Source organism: Phoxinus phoxinus (assembly GCF_949152265.1).
Source record: "Phoxinus phoxinus genome assembly, chromosome: 13".
Taxonomy (NCBI): Eukaryota; Metazoa; Chordata; class Actinopteri; order Cypriniformes; family Leuciscidae; genus Phoxinus; species Phoxinus phoxinus.
The window spans coordinates 7001191-7014717 of record NC_136888.1 but is presented as its reverse complement, the minus strand read 5'-3'; the positions used below and the strand labels follow the sequence as shown (position 1 = coordinate 7014717).

The window sequence follows — 13527 nt, the reverse complement described above, 5'->3', positions numbered from 1 at the left end:
ACCTTTTGCTTTTGTTTTATTGTATTGTCATCTAGTTACGGCTGCTGATTCCTCCAAGATGCTTCTCAGAGTTATTATTTCACCTCAAGAAATAAGGCGTGTTACCCTGCAGAGTTTGCCTGAGTCAGTTGAGAAATTATGTGCAGCACTACGCACCAGTTTGGGTTTGCAAGGAAACTTCATTCTACAGTTTGAAGATCCAGATTTTGGAAATGAACTCTGCAATTTGACCGATATCAAAGATCTACCAACTGATCGAGCAACACTGAAAGTTTTGTTCACATTTTCTGATTCAGTTTCTCATTCGACATTAGATTCTGCAAGCTTGAGTTCACCAACTACTACTTCATCAGTGGATTGGCCTGGTCCTTTTGTAATTCCTGACTTCTCCCATGATGTTGAACTTCAACTGAGAGCAGCAAATGATTCCCATGCCAGAGATGGAACAGTCATTGTTATCTCCAAGGGTGTTAAGAGTGAAATACTGGACAAACTAGCTGATATGATATCAAAATACACTCCATATCCTAGTAAAGATCAGTATGAAAGTGTAGCCAAAGCTCTTGTAGCAGAGCACCCTTGTCTCGAAGAGCCAGGTTCTGCCAAAGGATGGTACTGCTGGGTCTTCAGTTTAAAATTCAAGATGGGCAATTACCGTCAGAAGTTGATGGCAGCTGGATGCCCTGCAGTTGTTGTAAATAAAAGAAAGCATGGACAGACAAGCTGCAAGGCAGTCAAGAAGTCAAAGAAGGGAGAAATCCACTACTTGCCAAATCTACCTGAAGGACAATCTGCAGTCACTTTAGAGGAGAATCGGAAGACCATGCTTTTAGAGGTCCAAAAGTGTGATCCAGACCTGCAGCTTCTTGATGAACTGATGACTGCAACATTCTCTCAGCGAAGAAAGGAAATCATTGGTGACGAGCCACTCATCTCTGTAGTCAGGGACAGATGGCCTGCGCTCTTCAATGAGAGACAGGTAACCAGTGCCAACCCAAACATTCACAGCAAGATAAATTACAAGGAAATTATGTATTTGCTAAAATGGGTAGTGACATGGCTGATTTAAATGAATTTGAGGTTCACATATGCCTGTGTAATAATTTTCATCTGTACTTGCTATCCCTCACTATTATCTGTCGCTCTTTTCCCTCTCAATCTTTGCTGTCTTATGTGTCTGTTTCAGATAAGTGGAGAGTTCAATAGACTAGTCACCACCGATCTACTGCAGTCATTCTTAAATGGACTAGATGCCTTGGTGCCAAGTCTTTTAGAGCTGTACAAAGTAGCCGTATCGTCAAGCAGGAGGTTGAGCCTTAGCAGTGTAATGCAGTGTCTTGATAAGGAGGTATGAACAACAATGAACTAATTATTTTACATTTGATTAATTACATTTTTTAATAGGCCTACCTGAAAAGCACTGATTATTTCATTATTATTATTTAATGATTTGTTCTTTTTTTAATTAAAAACTGTTTACTTGTTTTTAATAATCTTTGAAATTGATGTTAGTAGTTTTAGCTGTGGTATTATATGGAATCGAGAATTGTTAAATTTCAGTGGTATCTAAAATTTTGGGTGTCAACATTTATTGCAATACAAGAATACATGGGTCAAAAACAATAACTATTTGAGATTCGAGATCTTGTGAATCGAAATAGAATCGGGACATCTGAATTGATACCCTATTCAATATTTACTAACATAGGGATTCTAATTTGTATAATGCCAGTCACTCAGTCTTGTTTATAATTTGTTCGTAGGATACAAATCAGAACAGAAGAACAGCTGCCTTACTTGGTCTTCCACGCTTCTTTTCAGAGGATACTTCGGATATAATCAAGATGTGTGATGTAAGAAAACATTTACACATTGTTAACATACAAATGATACTGAATTCATTGCAGAGTAGTAGGGGGGGAAAAGTATTCACTGGAAAAAAAAAGTCATGATTTTGTTTTTGTGATTTTGAAATGTCTTTTCATTCCAGAGTCAATAATAATGCATTAATTTGCTTCATTTTAGTCTTTGTATATAATAAATAATTGACCGTACAGTGGCTTTTAGCCTAATTAGTGCTTCTGCAGTGGCTTGTTTTGACTGTCATCCCAGCCTTGAAATAAAGTAAAATCATGATATGGCTTAGTGCAATTGTCATTCTTTTATTGGACCATTTCTATCATTTTATACACCAAATCCATTACATGCCTTTTAAATTAGGATTGATACTGTCCATTTGTTTTAGGTTCATGGTGAAACCCTGGATGTCATTATGAAGGGAATGCGTGTTGGACTACTGATTGGACACGAAGGTGTCTTGAATGATGCATTTCCACTTGATGTCTCCAACGTGGCTGTGGTGGTAGAGGAGACAATTGTTCTCCATAATCTCAGAGACATACCCACTGGCTTTGCTCTGTTAATGGGCACAATCTACTGCCTTAACCTTGAATATCCTCGCAGTATGAGGTACTCCTTCGAATTCCTGCAGAAAGTGATCATGAAGATTAAAACTGACCACTGCTCTGCCAAGATACATGGACTACGAAACAAACTGCTGAGATATAAATTATAGACTAGTCTCAAACAAATATCGGAGGGGACATGTTACATTTGCAGTCTTTGAAAGACACTTCAGTTATTTGACACTGTTCAAATTTGATATTACCGACCATTTCAAGTAAAACACAAGTACCGCTGAAAAATATCAAGCATAAATGTTTAAATGTGTTTTTAATACAAGGTAGTTTGTGAGTATATCTGAAGCTTTTGCTGAGGGGACACTTATTGTTACTTTGCACTTCTGCAAGGGTAGAAATGACATGAAATTGTTCTTAAAGCGTTTTGTCATTTCTTAGTTTAGCTGAATTTAAACGTTTTAAAGTGTACAACAACTGCTGGTGTTAACTGCAAACACTCTTTGTTCCTGTAAGAAAGTATGTGAAAGATGACATGATTATACAATTCTAGGTAACGTAATGAAACTCTTTAATAATTATCCTTTACTTAGAACCTTTTTCCTAATATGAATTTTGATAATACTGACCATTTCAAGTAAAACACAAGTACTGCTGAAAAATATCAAGCATAAATGTTTAGATGTGTTTTTAATACAAGGTAGTTTGTGAGAATATCTGAAGCTTTTGCTGAGGGGACACTTATTGTTACTTTGCACTTCTGCAAGGGTAGAAATGACATGAAATTGTTCTTAAAGCGTTTTGTCATTTCTTAGTTTAGCTGAATTTAAACGTTTTAAAGTGTACAACAACTGCTGGTGTTAACTGCAAAGACTCTTTGTTCCTGTATGTGAAAGATGACATGATTATAAAATTCTAGGTGACAATGAAACTCTTTAAAAATAATCCTTTACTTAAAACCTTTTTCCTAACATGAATTGTGTCATAAAACCAATGTTAAGTTTATGCAATATTGAACATTTTACAATAAAAAATATTTTTGAGCAGACAATTTATGTGTATTATGTGTTTTCAATAATGTAACCTAGTAAGTTGTCTTAACTTGAAGAATCAAGTTGAAACGACATTTGTCAGAGTTGTTTAAATTCAGAGAATCAAGTTGAAACAACATTTGTCAGAGTTGTTTAAACTCAGAGAATCAAGTTGAAACAACATATGTTTATTAGCTAGATAACTTGTAAAACACAACATTTTGAGTTGAAACAAAGAATATATTTAAGTTGAGTTAACTCATGTTTTTAAGGCAGCAGGTGAACTTTCATTTCTAAGTTTAACAGACTTGAAATGTTTTACAGTGTAAGATAAACTCAGTTACCTTTTAGACCCGAGTAATTGATGTTAAAGCTGCAGTCCGTCGTTTTTCCTCTTTGTCGCCATCTCTGTTAGAAATCTGCAATTGCAGTTATTCGCGGAATTATTAACTGTGCGTGGGTAGTAAATTGGCATGAAACAGCGCGGATGAACACAATGTATTGAGGCTGCCGCGTCGCTGTGGATACTGTAACGTTACTGTCATCAGCAATCTCAGAGTATACTTTTTGAAAGTGTCAACATTAGAATTTTCATCGGAAAATGTCATCTGAACAAGTAAGTAACATTCACTTTTGTTCTGACCAAATTCGGGGGGTGGGGGGAAGCATTGCAGTAGGCTATCATGCTGATTAAATCTAACGATTGCTTATATCACGTCAAAACGTGAAAAATATATATTTTTTAAGTCTTTGGGTTTTACAACTGGTGAATCTCCAGTTGTCACTGGTGATTGTCGCTTTAAACTTTCGGGATCCGCCATACCAAGTGCTAAGCTAAATCTCCACCATCATCCACACACGCTAGCCGGGGACTCCTTCTCTATGTGTACAGAAGTGACGTAATGACGCAAAGACATGCTCGAAATTCCCGCGGAAATCCACCAGTACCACTGGAATTAAAATCATTATTACAAGCTTACCGTTTTGAATCGAGGTAAGGCAAGCAGATCGTTTTGAACACTGGCTGGTTACGTTTTTTTTCAAAAATGTCTTTTTTGATATTTTTAAACCCAAAAAAGTGCCGGACTGCAGCTTTAAGCAGTAACCAGTATTAGTAAAAGTATTATTTTATGAGATTATTCTATGGCTGTGTTTTATTTTCTGCAGAAAGCAGACCAAACAGAGATGAAGTTGAAAGCAAGCAAACACCTCCACAATTCCCCTATTTAAATAGTTACATGGGCAGTTACACGACCAAGTATGGTGACAAAATAAAACGTGGCACTTTTCTAACTGGGTAAAATAGATGTTAAACTAATGGCGGAATAGCACTTGGGAGCACTTCGACTCGGCGCGGTAAAATCATCACTCCTGGTGATATTACTGTGATGATATTACTGCGCCAAGTCGAAGTGCTCCCAAGTGCTATTTTTGCCATACATTAGTTATCTATTTTACCCAGTTAGAAAAGCGCCATAATACCTAATGATCCCTAATGAATGAACTGGGCTAAGCTAAGTGCTATCAAAGTGTCACCGCGCGCCAGAGCGATTAAGTGCACGCACTGAGATGAGAGGTATGCATCAACTCGTCTTAGTTAAGGGAATAACAGTTTAATATGAAAAAATGGTGGAGTATCCCTTTAAGGAGAAGATGGAGTTCCACTCGCCCCCACCTCCTATGGCCGTCAAGGGAGCTGTGCCCAACATGCTCTCCTTCTTCACCACCCCTGCCTTCATCTGGCGCCTGGTCAGCGTGATGAAGGCATTGATCCGCTGCCCCAACACCAACTGCCTAGCACCGCCAGAGTACTACTTGGAGAAGAGGGTACGCCAGTCAAGTGTACGACTTGAACTTCCATTACACCCTGCTGACCAGGAGGTTGATGTGCAAACACTGTCTCAAGCTCAGGGAGGAGCCGAGCCAGGCGCACGTGAACGACGAGGACGGCGCCCACCGTGCCCAGCAACAGTACACCTGGATGGTGTACAGTCCGAAAATTCTGATGAACCTCGCCCCAGCCCATTGCCTTAATCTGCAGCAAGCGTGCTGTGGACAGGAGTGTGGTCACCCTGATGAGTGACCGACTCAACGGCGTCTCAATGAGCAAGGTGCAGAGGCTGCTGCAGCAGGGCCACGGCGAGTGGTACGTGGAGCGTCGGGGCCTGTACCAGACTCTTCTATATGATGCCCACACGTCAGCGGCTGGATCGTCTTCGTCTCATCCTGTCGTTTGCGAGAGCAGCCGGCACTTACACCCCTTCCATCGCCCCGTCTCCCCTTACGTCTGCTCAGGTTCTGAGGCGTGCGCACCTGATCCTGAAGATGGAGAAGATGCCCGTGTACAGGGACCAAATCCTCAGTACGACTAGGGAAATCTTGTGCATCGACGGCACAACAAAGTACAGGATCTTTGTTTTTATAGATTCTCAAGATCTACGGCGACGGCCAGGGCACCATGCAGTACGTCACCAGCGTGCTGAATGAGTGGGGTCAGTTCTTAACCACAGTGGTGGTGAAGTCCGAGGGGTGCTACGCACGCATGGCCAGAGGTCTGGTCGCCCGCTTTCGCCGTGCCAACGCTCCTGTTCCGAAGGTGGTGTACGCGGACAACAACGGCTGTCGTTGAGTTCAATAGCAGTTGAAACCTTTGATGAAATGGATAATCCAACATGTAACACACCTACACAAAATGTCATATCATTTTCAGTGACAGTGGTTCGTCGGTCTTGGAGAATCTGTTTGGTGACTGGGTGAAGAGGGGTACCATCATCCGCCTGGACATCCGCCACTGGCTGCACAGCTGGGACGCCGTCTTGATCAAGCAGAGCCACGCCAAGTACGGGGCTTTCATGAGTGCCATGGCGGGTGCCGTGCTCGCCTAGAACAAGGCGGACAAGATGCTCCTGGTCCAGGCGGTCAGGAATGGTAACCCAGAGCTCTACGGCAGGTACTCTGATGATGAGGTGATGGCCTTCCTCAAGCCTCATCAGATCAGGCCGTATGTAAGGCGTATTACCCGTGGGGTTGTGGTAAGTGTGGCTTTCAGATTCACATATGACTAAGGTATCGGTCAGATCCAGCTTTGAAAATAAAATGTATGTGTTAAATGTGTGAATGTGTTTAATGTGATTAAACACTCAACGCTGAGAATATATCCTATGTGTAACAGGAGACTGTTTTGGTGAGAGTCCATCCTTGCTGAGCTCCGGGGACCAGCCGGCCTTGACATCGATGGCATTCACCTGTTCAAGTCGCCAGAGGCAGTCGACGCTCACTGGGCAGTTGCGAGCAAGCACCTCAGTTGCATGCAGGTGGGTTAATGTCTTTGCGGTCAAAGGTACAGTACTTGATCACACACTTAAACAATGACGACAAACCTGGTACAAAAAAAACTATTGTTGAGAAGACACGTTTGTGATTAGTACAATTACATATTTGCAGTTGAGGAAGAGCAATCGCGTGAAGAGTAGTCGGCTGAGCAGTGAGACGGCGGACGAGGGTCTCAGCATGTCTTCTGATACAGAGGAGGACCCGATAGACTGTGGGAAGCACATTGTCTTCACCCAGGCAAAACAGGCGGAAGAGGAGGACAGTCCTGTCCTGCAAGACGTGCTGATGAGCCATCAACATCTGCCAGGTATAGAGGAAGTGGAGGCACTGGCCTTGCTCCTCCTAGAACTGGCCGACAACAGCGACCACCACCTAGTGCCGGCTGACCTCAGGCAGAAGATCGCAGCCACCGCCAGCTCTCTCCACGACAAGACCGCCGCCCGCTTAGTCAAGCAATACGAGTCCAGGTGGGGCTACCCCTTGTTCGGTCAGTGCCTTGGGGCGGTTTCTCCCGAGACCAGAGCGGCCTAGAAGACCAAGTTTTGCTGCATGAGGTACGCTCAGGCGACACAGGTGACCGAGGACAGTCGCCTGCTCTACCTCCTCCTCAAGATGCTGAAGAACCGAGTGCCGGCCAATCAGCTCACCTTCCCCAGTAAGGTCACGGCTTCTTTGAAGGGACAGTATAAAAGGATTGCAGACCGAGTCAGAGACGACCCCATCCTCGGCAGTCTCGCCATTCCACTGCCAATCTTGAACGCCAAGTCCATCTCGACCTTCGCTGCCAGGTAGGAGAAAAACGCCAACTACGGGGTGACGCCTCACCTGAAAGTGCTGTCGGACGCACCGTTCCCGGAAGCTCCTGCGCTGTCTCCCACCGCCAGACCGGCCTCAGGTCCAGTACCGGCACGTTCATCAAGAGGCTGGAAAAAGGGGCTTGCCACGTGCCTAATTGTGGTGGACAGCAGAAGAGGTACACACCTTCCAATGAAAAACTGGCCGGAAGCACCCAGAAGATATTTTCCTACTGTCCATCCACTAGGAAATCCTACCACCTCTGGGTTTGACAATGTGGTGTATGACAGCTTTGAACACTTTAAAAGTGGGGCGGATGCGGAGTTGGGAGAACTGTGTAAATAACTTACCTGTGTGATGCCACTTCTCCTGTGCCATCTGTAGGAGAGAGAAAGAGGCTTGTTTGTTTGTTTGTTTCAAAGTGCTTCACAGCAAGTATCTTAAATCTATTTATTTATATGGTTCAAAAGTAAAAAAAAAAAAAAAAACACACTTTACAGTTTTACTTAATGTTCTTGTTTTTTATTATTATTTATAAAATGCCCTTTGTAGTATCTTTTTTTATTGGGGCCCAATCCCCGAAGGGGCAAGGCACCTATTGTATCCGTTAGTTTTCTTGTTATTAATCTTCCTCTGTAAGTCTATGGCAGCCCTATGAACCGTACATAGGAAAATGATGAAATTTGGCACAGTTGTAGAGATGGCCATGAATAGTAATTGGATCAAATTTGGTGTCCCTAGGACCAACTCTATAGCGCCACCACCAGTTCAAAAATTCAACATTGAAATGGTTATAACTTTTGAACCCTTTGATCTAGAGCAGAGATGGGCAACTGGCGGCCCACGGGCCGCATGCGGCCCGCCTCCTCACTCAGTGCGGCCCGCGGGTCAATTTTCAAATACCATAGAAATGTTTTTTTTTTTTTTTTTTTTTTTACTTTGAAAGTTTACAATGACATTTAACATCAAACATAAAACAAACAGATATTGGGGAAAACGTATAACAGATCTTATCTTATACAGAGTAAAGCATTAAATTCTACCATAGAAATGTTGGTTTCACCGCATCTGAAGAAATTCCAAATGGTATTGATACAGTCTACCGATAGAGGGCGCCTCCCATGCAAAACACTTAGTCGGACCTGCTTCACTACAGTCAATGATGAAGAGTGAGAACCATGTCCGTGAGAGGTAAAAAAAGAAAACTGGATCAAGAGAATCGTACTTTTCAGACGAGATGGGAAACAGATTATCTGTTTACAGAATTCAAAGGTAGACCTATGTGTTTAGTGTGTCTGGAAACAAGATCAGTATTTAAAGATTTCAACTTAAGTCGACATTACAATACCACACACAGGGACAAATATGGAAAGTACACCGGAGCTGCTAGGGCCGCTGTTATAGCGGACCTGAAAGTGAAGCTCAATAAACAGAGTATTTTTACCAGAATAACATCCACACAGGAGTCTGCCCTCAAGGCGTCTTACTCTGTGGCGCTGGAGCTAGCTAAAGCCAAGAAGCCCTTGTCAGATGGCGAAATGGTGAAGAAGTGTGCAATAGAAATGGCCAAATCGTTTGGAGACGAGGATATGGCTAAAAACTTTGAAACGGTCTCCTTGTCCCGTTGCACAGTGACACGCAGAATTTTTGACATCCATAATCACGTCGATAGCAAACTGAAACAAGTCATGCACGACTGCAAATACTTCTCATTAGCGTTGGATGAGAGCACCGATGTGATGGATGTTAGCCAGCTGCTGATTTTCACTAGAACGATTGACAGTTCATTTGTTGTACACGAAGAACTTTTAAAATTGGTGTCGTTGCACAACACTACTAAAGGGACGGATATTTTCAACGCCGTTAACAGTGCTATGAATGAGTACTGTGGTGGCTTTGACAAGCTGTCAGCCGCCGTTACTGATGGCGCACCTGCGATGCAAGGAAAACACAATGGTTTCGCCGGGCTCCTCCAACAGAGTGGGGTGGACTGTCCTATACTACACTGCATCATCCATCAGGTGAGTTTTATCTTCAGCTCACTTTTTATGATTATGAATATGGGCGGCCTTATGAGATTAATATGACAGGATGTGTAGATTTTAGCACTGAATCTAATCTTTATTTTAATTCTACAGGAGGCTCTCTGTGCCAAGACACTTAACTTCAGTCACGTTATGGATCTGGTGACTAAAGTTACAAATCTCATCCGAGGAGGGAATAGGTCTCTCAGTCACAGGAGGTTTGTAGCTTTTTTGGATGAAGTGAGCGCGGCGTATGGGGATTTACAAATGCATACCGAGATTAGATGGATGAGCCGAGGAAAGTGTCTGGAGCGTTTTTTTGCGTTGCGCACCGAACTTCCTGTGTTTTTGGAGGACAGTGTTCGAGGCGATACAAGTGCCTACATCCGAAAACTCCGAGACACAGAGTTTCTTTGCGATATGGCATTCCTTAGGGACGTTACCTCACACCTCAATCACCTGAACACAAAGTTACAGGGGCGAGGCCAAACTGTATCCGACCTTTACGCACACATGAATGCATTTCGGTGTAAATTAGAGCTTTTCAAAGAAGGATTTTCATCCAATCGTCAAAATTTTGCACACTTTCCCGCTTGTGAAGAGATGCGGAGAGATGTCCCTGAATGCGAGAACATTTTTCACATATACAGAGCCGACATCGAAACACTACAGCAGCAGTTTAAGTGCCGCTTCCATGATTTCCACGCCATGCAGCCACGAATAGCGTTATTCACTGACCCCCTCTCTGCTACTGTCAGCGAGCAACCCTCCGAGTTGCAGCTTGAACTCTGCGAAATTCAGTCAGACCCGTTTTTTCAAGCAAAGCGCAGTGAGAGGGGAGTTTCATTTTGGAGATTACTACCAGAGTCCCGCTTTCCACTTCTCAGGGATTTTGCACTATCAATGGCCAGCATGTTCGGGAGCACGTACATTTGCGAGAGCAACTTCTCCACAATGAAACATATAAAGTCGAAAAAGAGAAACAGGATCAGCGATGACGTTCTGTTTCAGCTCATGAGGATTGGTTGCACTAACATTGACATTGACATCCAGTCTATTGTACGCCAGCAGGAGAGACCACAAGTATCTCATTAACTTTAAACTTTTCCCCCTGTAGGTGAGATATAGCCTATAGTGGAAAGTATGCTTATGTTTTTCTGAGAGCCCAAAATGTTTGCACTGGAATAATGATAAATGTAAAAAAAATGTAGCTACTCAGTAATGTGTTTTGTTTGTTTATGTTAAAAGTTCATTATTGAATAGAAGCAGAAAAAAATAGAGTATGTAAATGCAGGTTGGTTGACTAAACATTACAGAGTCTGTATTACAGACAAATATATGTTTTGTTCTTCTAAAATGGTAGCTCTAATTTTCCAATATTCCATTAAGTTTTTTCACTTAATAGGCTACTTTTCAGTTTTGTGCCATCATTCATTGTTTTTTGAGAGCCCAACATGTTTGCACTTGAATAATAATAAAAAAAAAAATGTTTGCCACAGTAGTGTTTTTGTTTGTTTATGTAAAAAATTAATTCATGAAAAGAAGCAGAAAAAAATAGTTGAATATGGACATGCAGGTTGATTCACTAAGCAGAGTCTGTAATACAGACATAATAATAATAATACATTTTATTTAAAGCGCCTTATCAGGACACCCAAGGACACTGTACAGAGCAGATAAAAACATTAAAACAGTAAATAAAATTGGCAAGACAACATTTAAGAGATATGGGTCAGGTGGAAAATGACTGTCTAAACAACAGAGTTTTAAGTTTGGATTTGAAAAGATGAAATGAGTCAATGGTGCGAAGGTCTGGAGGGAGTGAGTTCCAAAGATGGGGAGCAGAGCGACTAAACGCCCTGCTCCCCATTGTGACAAGACGGGCAGGGGGGACAGAAAGCTGGCAGGTGTTGGAGGATCGGAGTGAACGGGTAGGGATGTTTAAATGGAGGAGATCTGAGATATAAGGAGGAGCCATATTATGAAGAGCTTTGTAAGTAATGAGAAGTATTTTAAAAATGATCCTCTGTTTGATGGGAAGCCAGTGAAGTTGTTGCAAAATAGGAGTGATATGATGAAAAATGGGGGTCCGAGTAATCAGACGTGCAGCAGAGTTCTGTAGGAGCTGCAACTTCTGGAGCGATTTATTAGGGAGACCAAACAGGAGTGAGTTGCAGTAGTCTATCCGCGATGTGACGAGGCTGTGGACCAGGATGGCAGTGGTTTGTGGAGTGAGAGAGGGGCGAAGACGGGAGATGTTACGCAGGTGGAAATAGGCGGACCGGGTGATGCTATTTATGTGAGAGCGGAATGATAATGTGCTGTCGAGGACGACGCCCAGACTCTTAACCTGAGGGGAGGGAAGAACAATTGAATTATCAATGACAATGGAAACTGTATTAGCTGTGGAGAGAGTATGTGGTGTGCCCACCAGAAGAACTTCGGTTTTTGAACTGTTTAGTTTGAGAAAGTTGGATGAGAACCAAGAATGGATTTCTTGGAGACAGAGGGTAAGAGAGGTTGGTGGGAGTAAAGAAGATGGTTTAGTAGAGAGGTAGAGCTGGGTGTCGTCCGCGTAGCAATGAAATTTAATGTTATGTTTACGGAGGATGTGACCAAGAGGGAGGATGTAGATGATAAAAAGGAGAGGCCCCAATACAGATCCTTGGGGCACTCCAGCGGAGACAGGGAAGGTAACGGATTTCTGGGCTTTGAGTTGTATGAACTGTGTGCGATCAGAAATGTATGAAGTAAACCAGGCTATGGGAGTGTGGGTGATACCAATAGATGATAATCGACTAAGGAGGGTAGGATGAGAAATGGTATCAAAAGCTGCTGTGAGGTCCAGAAGAATGAGAATAGAAAGTAACCCAGAATCAGAAGCCATGAGAAGGTCATCTGAAATTTTGAGGAGTGCGGTTTCAGTGCTATGCAGGGGACGGAAGCCGGATTGAAACTGCTCGTAGATGCTGTTAGACATGAGGTGATTATGAAGTTGAGAAGCGACTGTTTTTTCCAGAATTTTAGATAAGAAGGGTAAATTAGATATTGGACGAAGATTGCTGAAATTAGTGGGGTCCAGACCAGGTTTTTTCAGAATGGGTGTGACCGAGGCAGTTTTGAGTGAAGGGGGGACGGAACCGGAACTTAAAGAGGAGTGAATAATCTCAGTGATGAGAGGGGCAAGTGAAGAGCAACAGAATTTGACCAAAGTGGACGGAAGTGGGTCAAGCTGGCATGTGCAGGGTTTACATTTATGAATAATGTCCGAAATGGCTTGAACGGAGGGAAGTTCAAAACTTGAGAAAGTAGTAGTCAGGGGTGGATAAGGGGTGTTAAAGTTGCCTCCAGAAGCTGCAGCTCCAGAAGTCAGGTGTTGATGGATGTCTGTGATTTTTGAAACAAAAAAGGACATAAGTTTATTGCAGTAGTCCTGGGATTGCATGTGGTAGGGAAGAGAATCAGGAGGTTTTGTAATGGAGGTGAGAAGGGAAAACAGGGTTTTGGAATTTCGATGATTAGAGTGAATTAAATGAGAGTAGTAAGCAGATTTAGCTGAAGAGAGGGAGTCCTTATACAGATTAACATGATCCTTGTACATATTATTGTGAATGGTGAGTCCAGTTCTATTAGCAAGGCGTTCCAGCTGACGACCCTGAGATTTCAGAAGACGTAGGGCAGGAGTGAACCAGGGTGCTGAGCGGGTGAAAGAGACTGATCTGGATCTCATGGGAGCATGGGTGTCCAAGAGAGTGTGAAGATATTTGTTGTAATAAGAAACTAATTCATCAGGTGAACAGCAGGCAGATACACTTGGAAAATTATTAATATCAGATGCAAAGGTGACAATGTTAATGTCCTTGATATTCCGGAAGGAGATGGTGCGAGGGAGGGACATTTTAGATATCGGAAGGGTGATGTTAAAAG

General features: G+C 42.6%; 3 protein-coding genes across 6 annotated transcripts in view; 2 read left to right on the top strand and 1 right to left on the bottom strand.

Annotated features, from left to right (window-relative positions):
* The window catches only part of LOC307009107 (uncharacterized protein), an 82366-nt gene that overhangs the window by 32111 nt on the left and 36728 nt on the right, over positions 1-13527 (bottom strand). The window lies entirely within an intron of this gene.
* Positions 59-2575, top strand: LOC307009504 (sterile alpha motif domain-containing protein 3-like; the record flags this gene model as incomplete). Its single annotated transcript, XM_079633296.1, has 4 exons — positions 59-979; positions 1187-1348; positions 1764-1853; positions 2246-2575. The coding sequence occupies 4 exons, from the start codon at positions 59-61 to the stop codon at positions 2573-2575; spliced, it is 1503 nt and encodes a 500-aa protein (XP_079489422.1).
* LOC307009503 (general transcription factor II-I repeat domain-containing protein 2A-like) lies at positions 7331-10695 on the top strand (the record flags this gene model as incomplete). Its single annotated transcript, XM_079633295.1, has 3 exons — positions 7331-7569; positions 8934-9597; positions 9715-10695. 3 exons carry the CDS (start codon positions 7331-7333, stop codon positions 10693-10695), a joined length of 1884 nt encoding a protein of 627 aa, XP_079489421.1.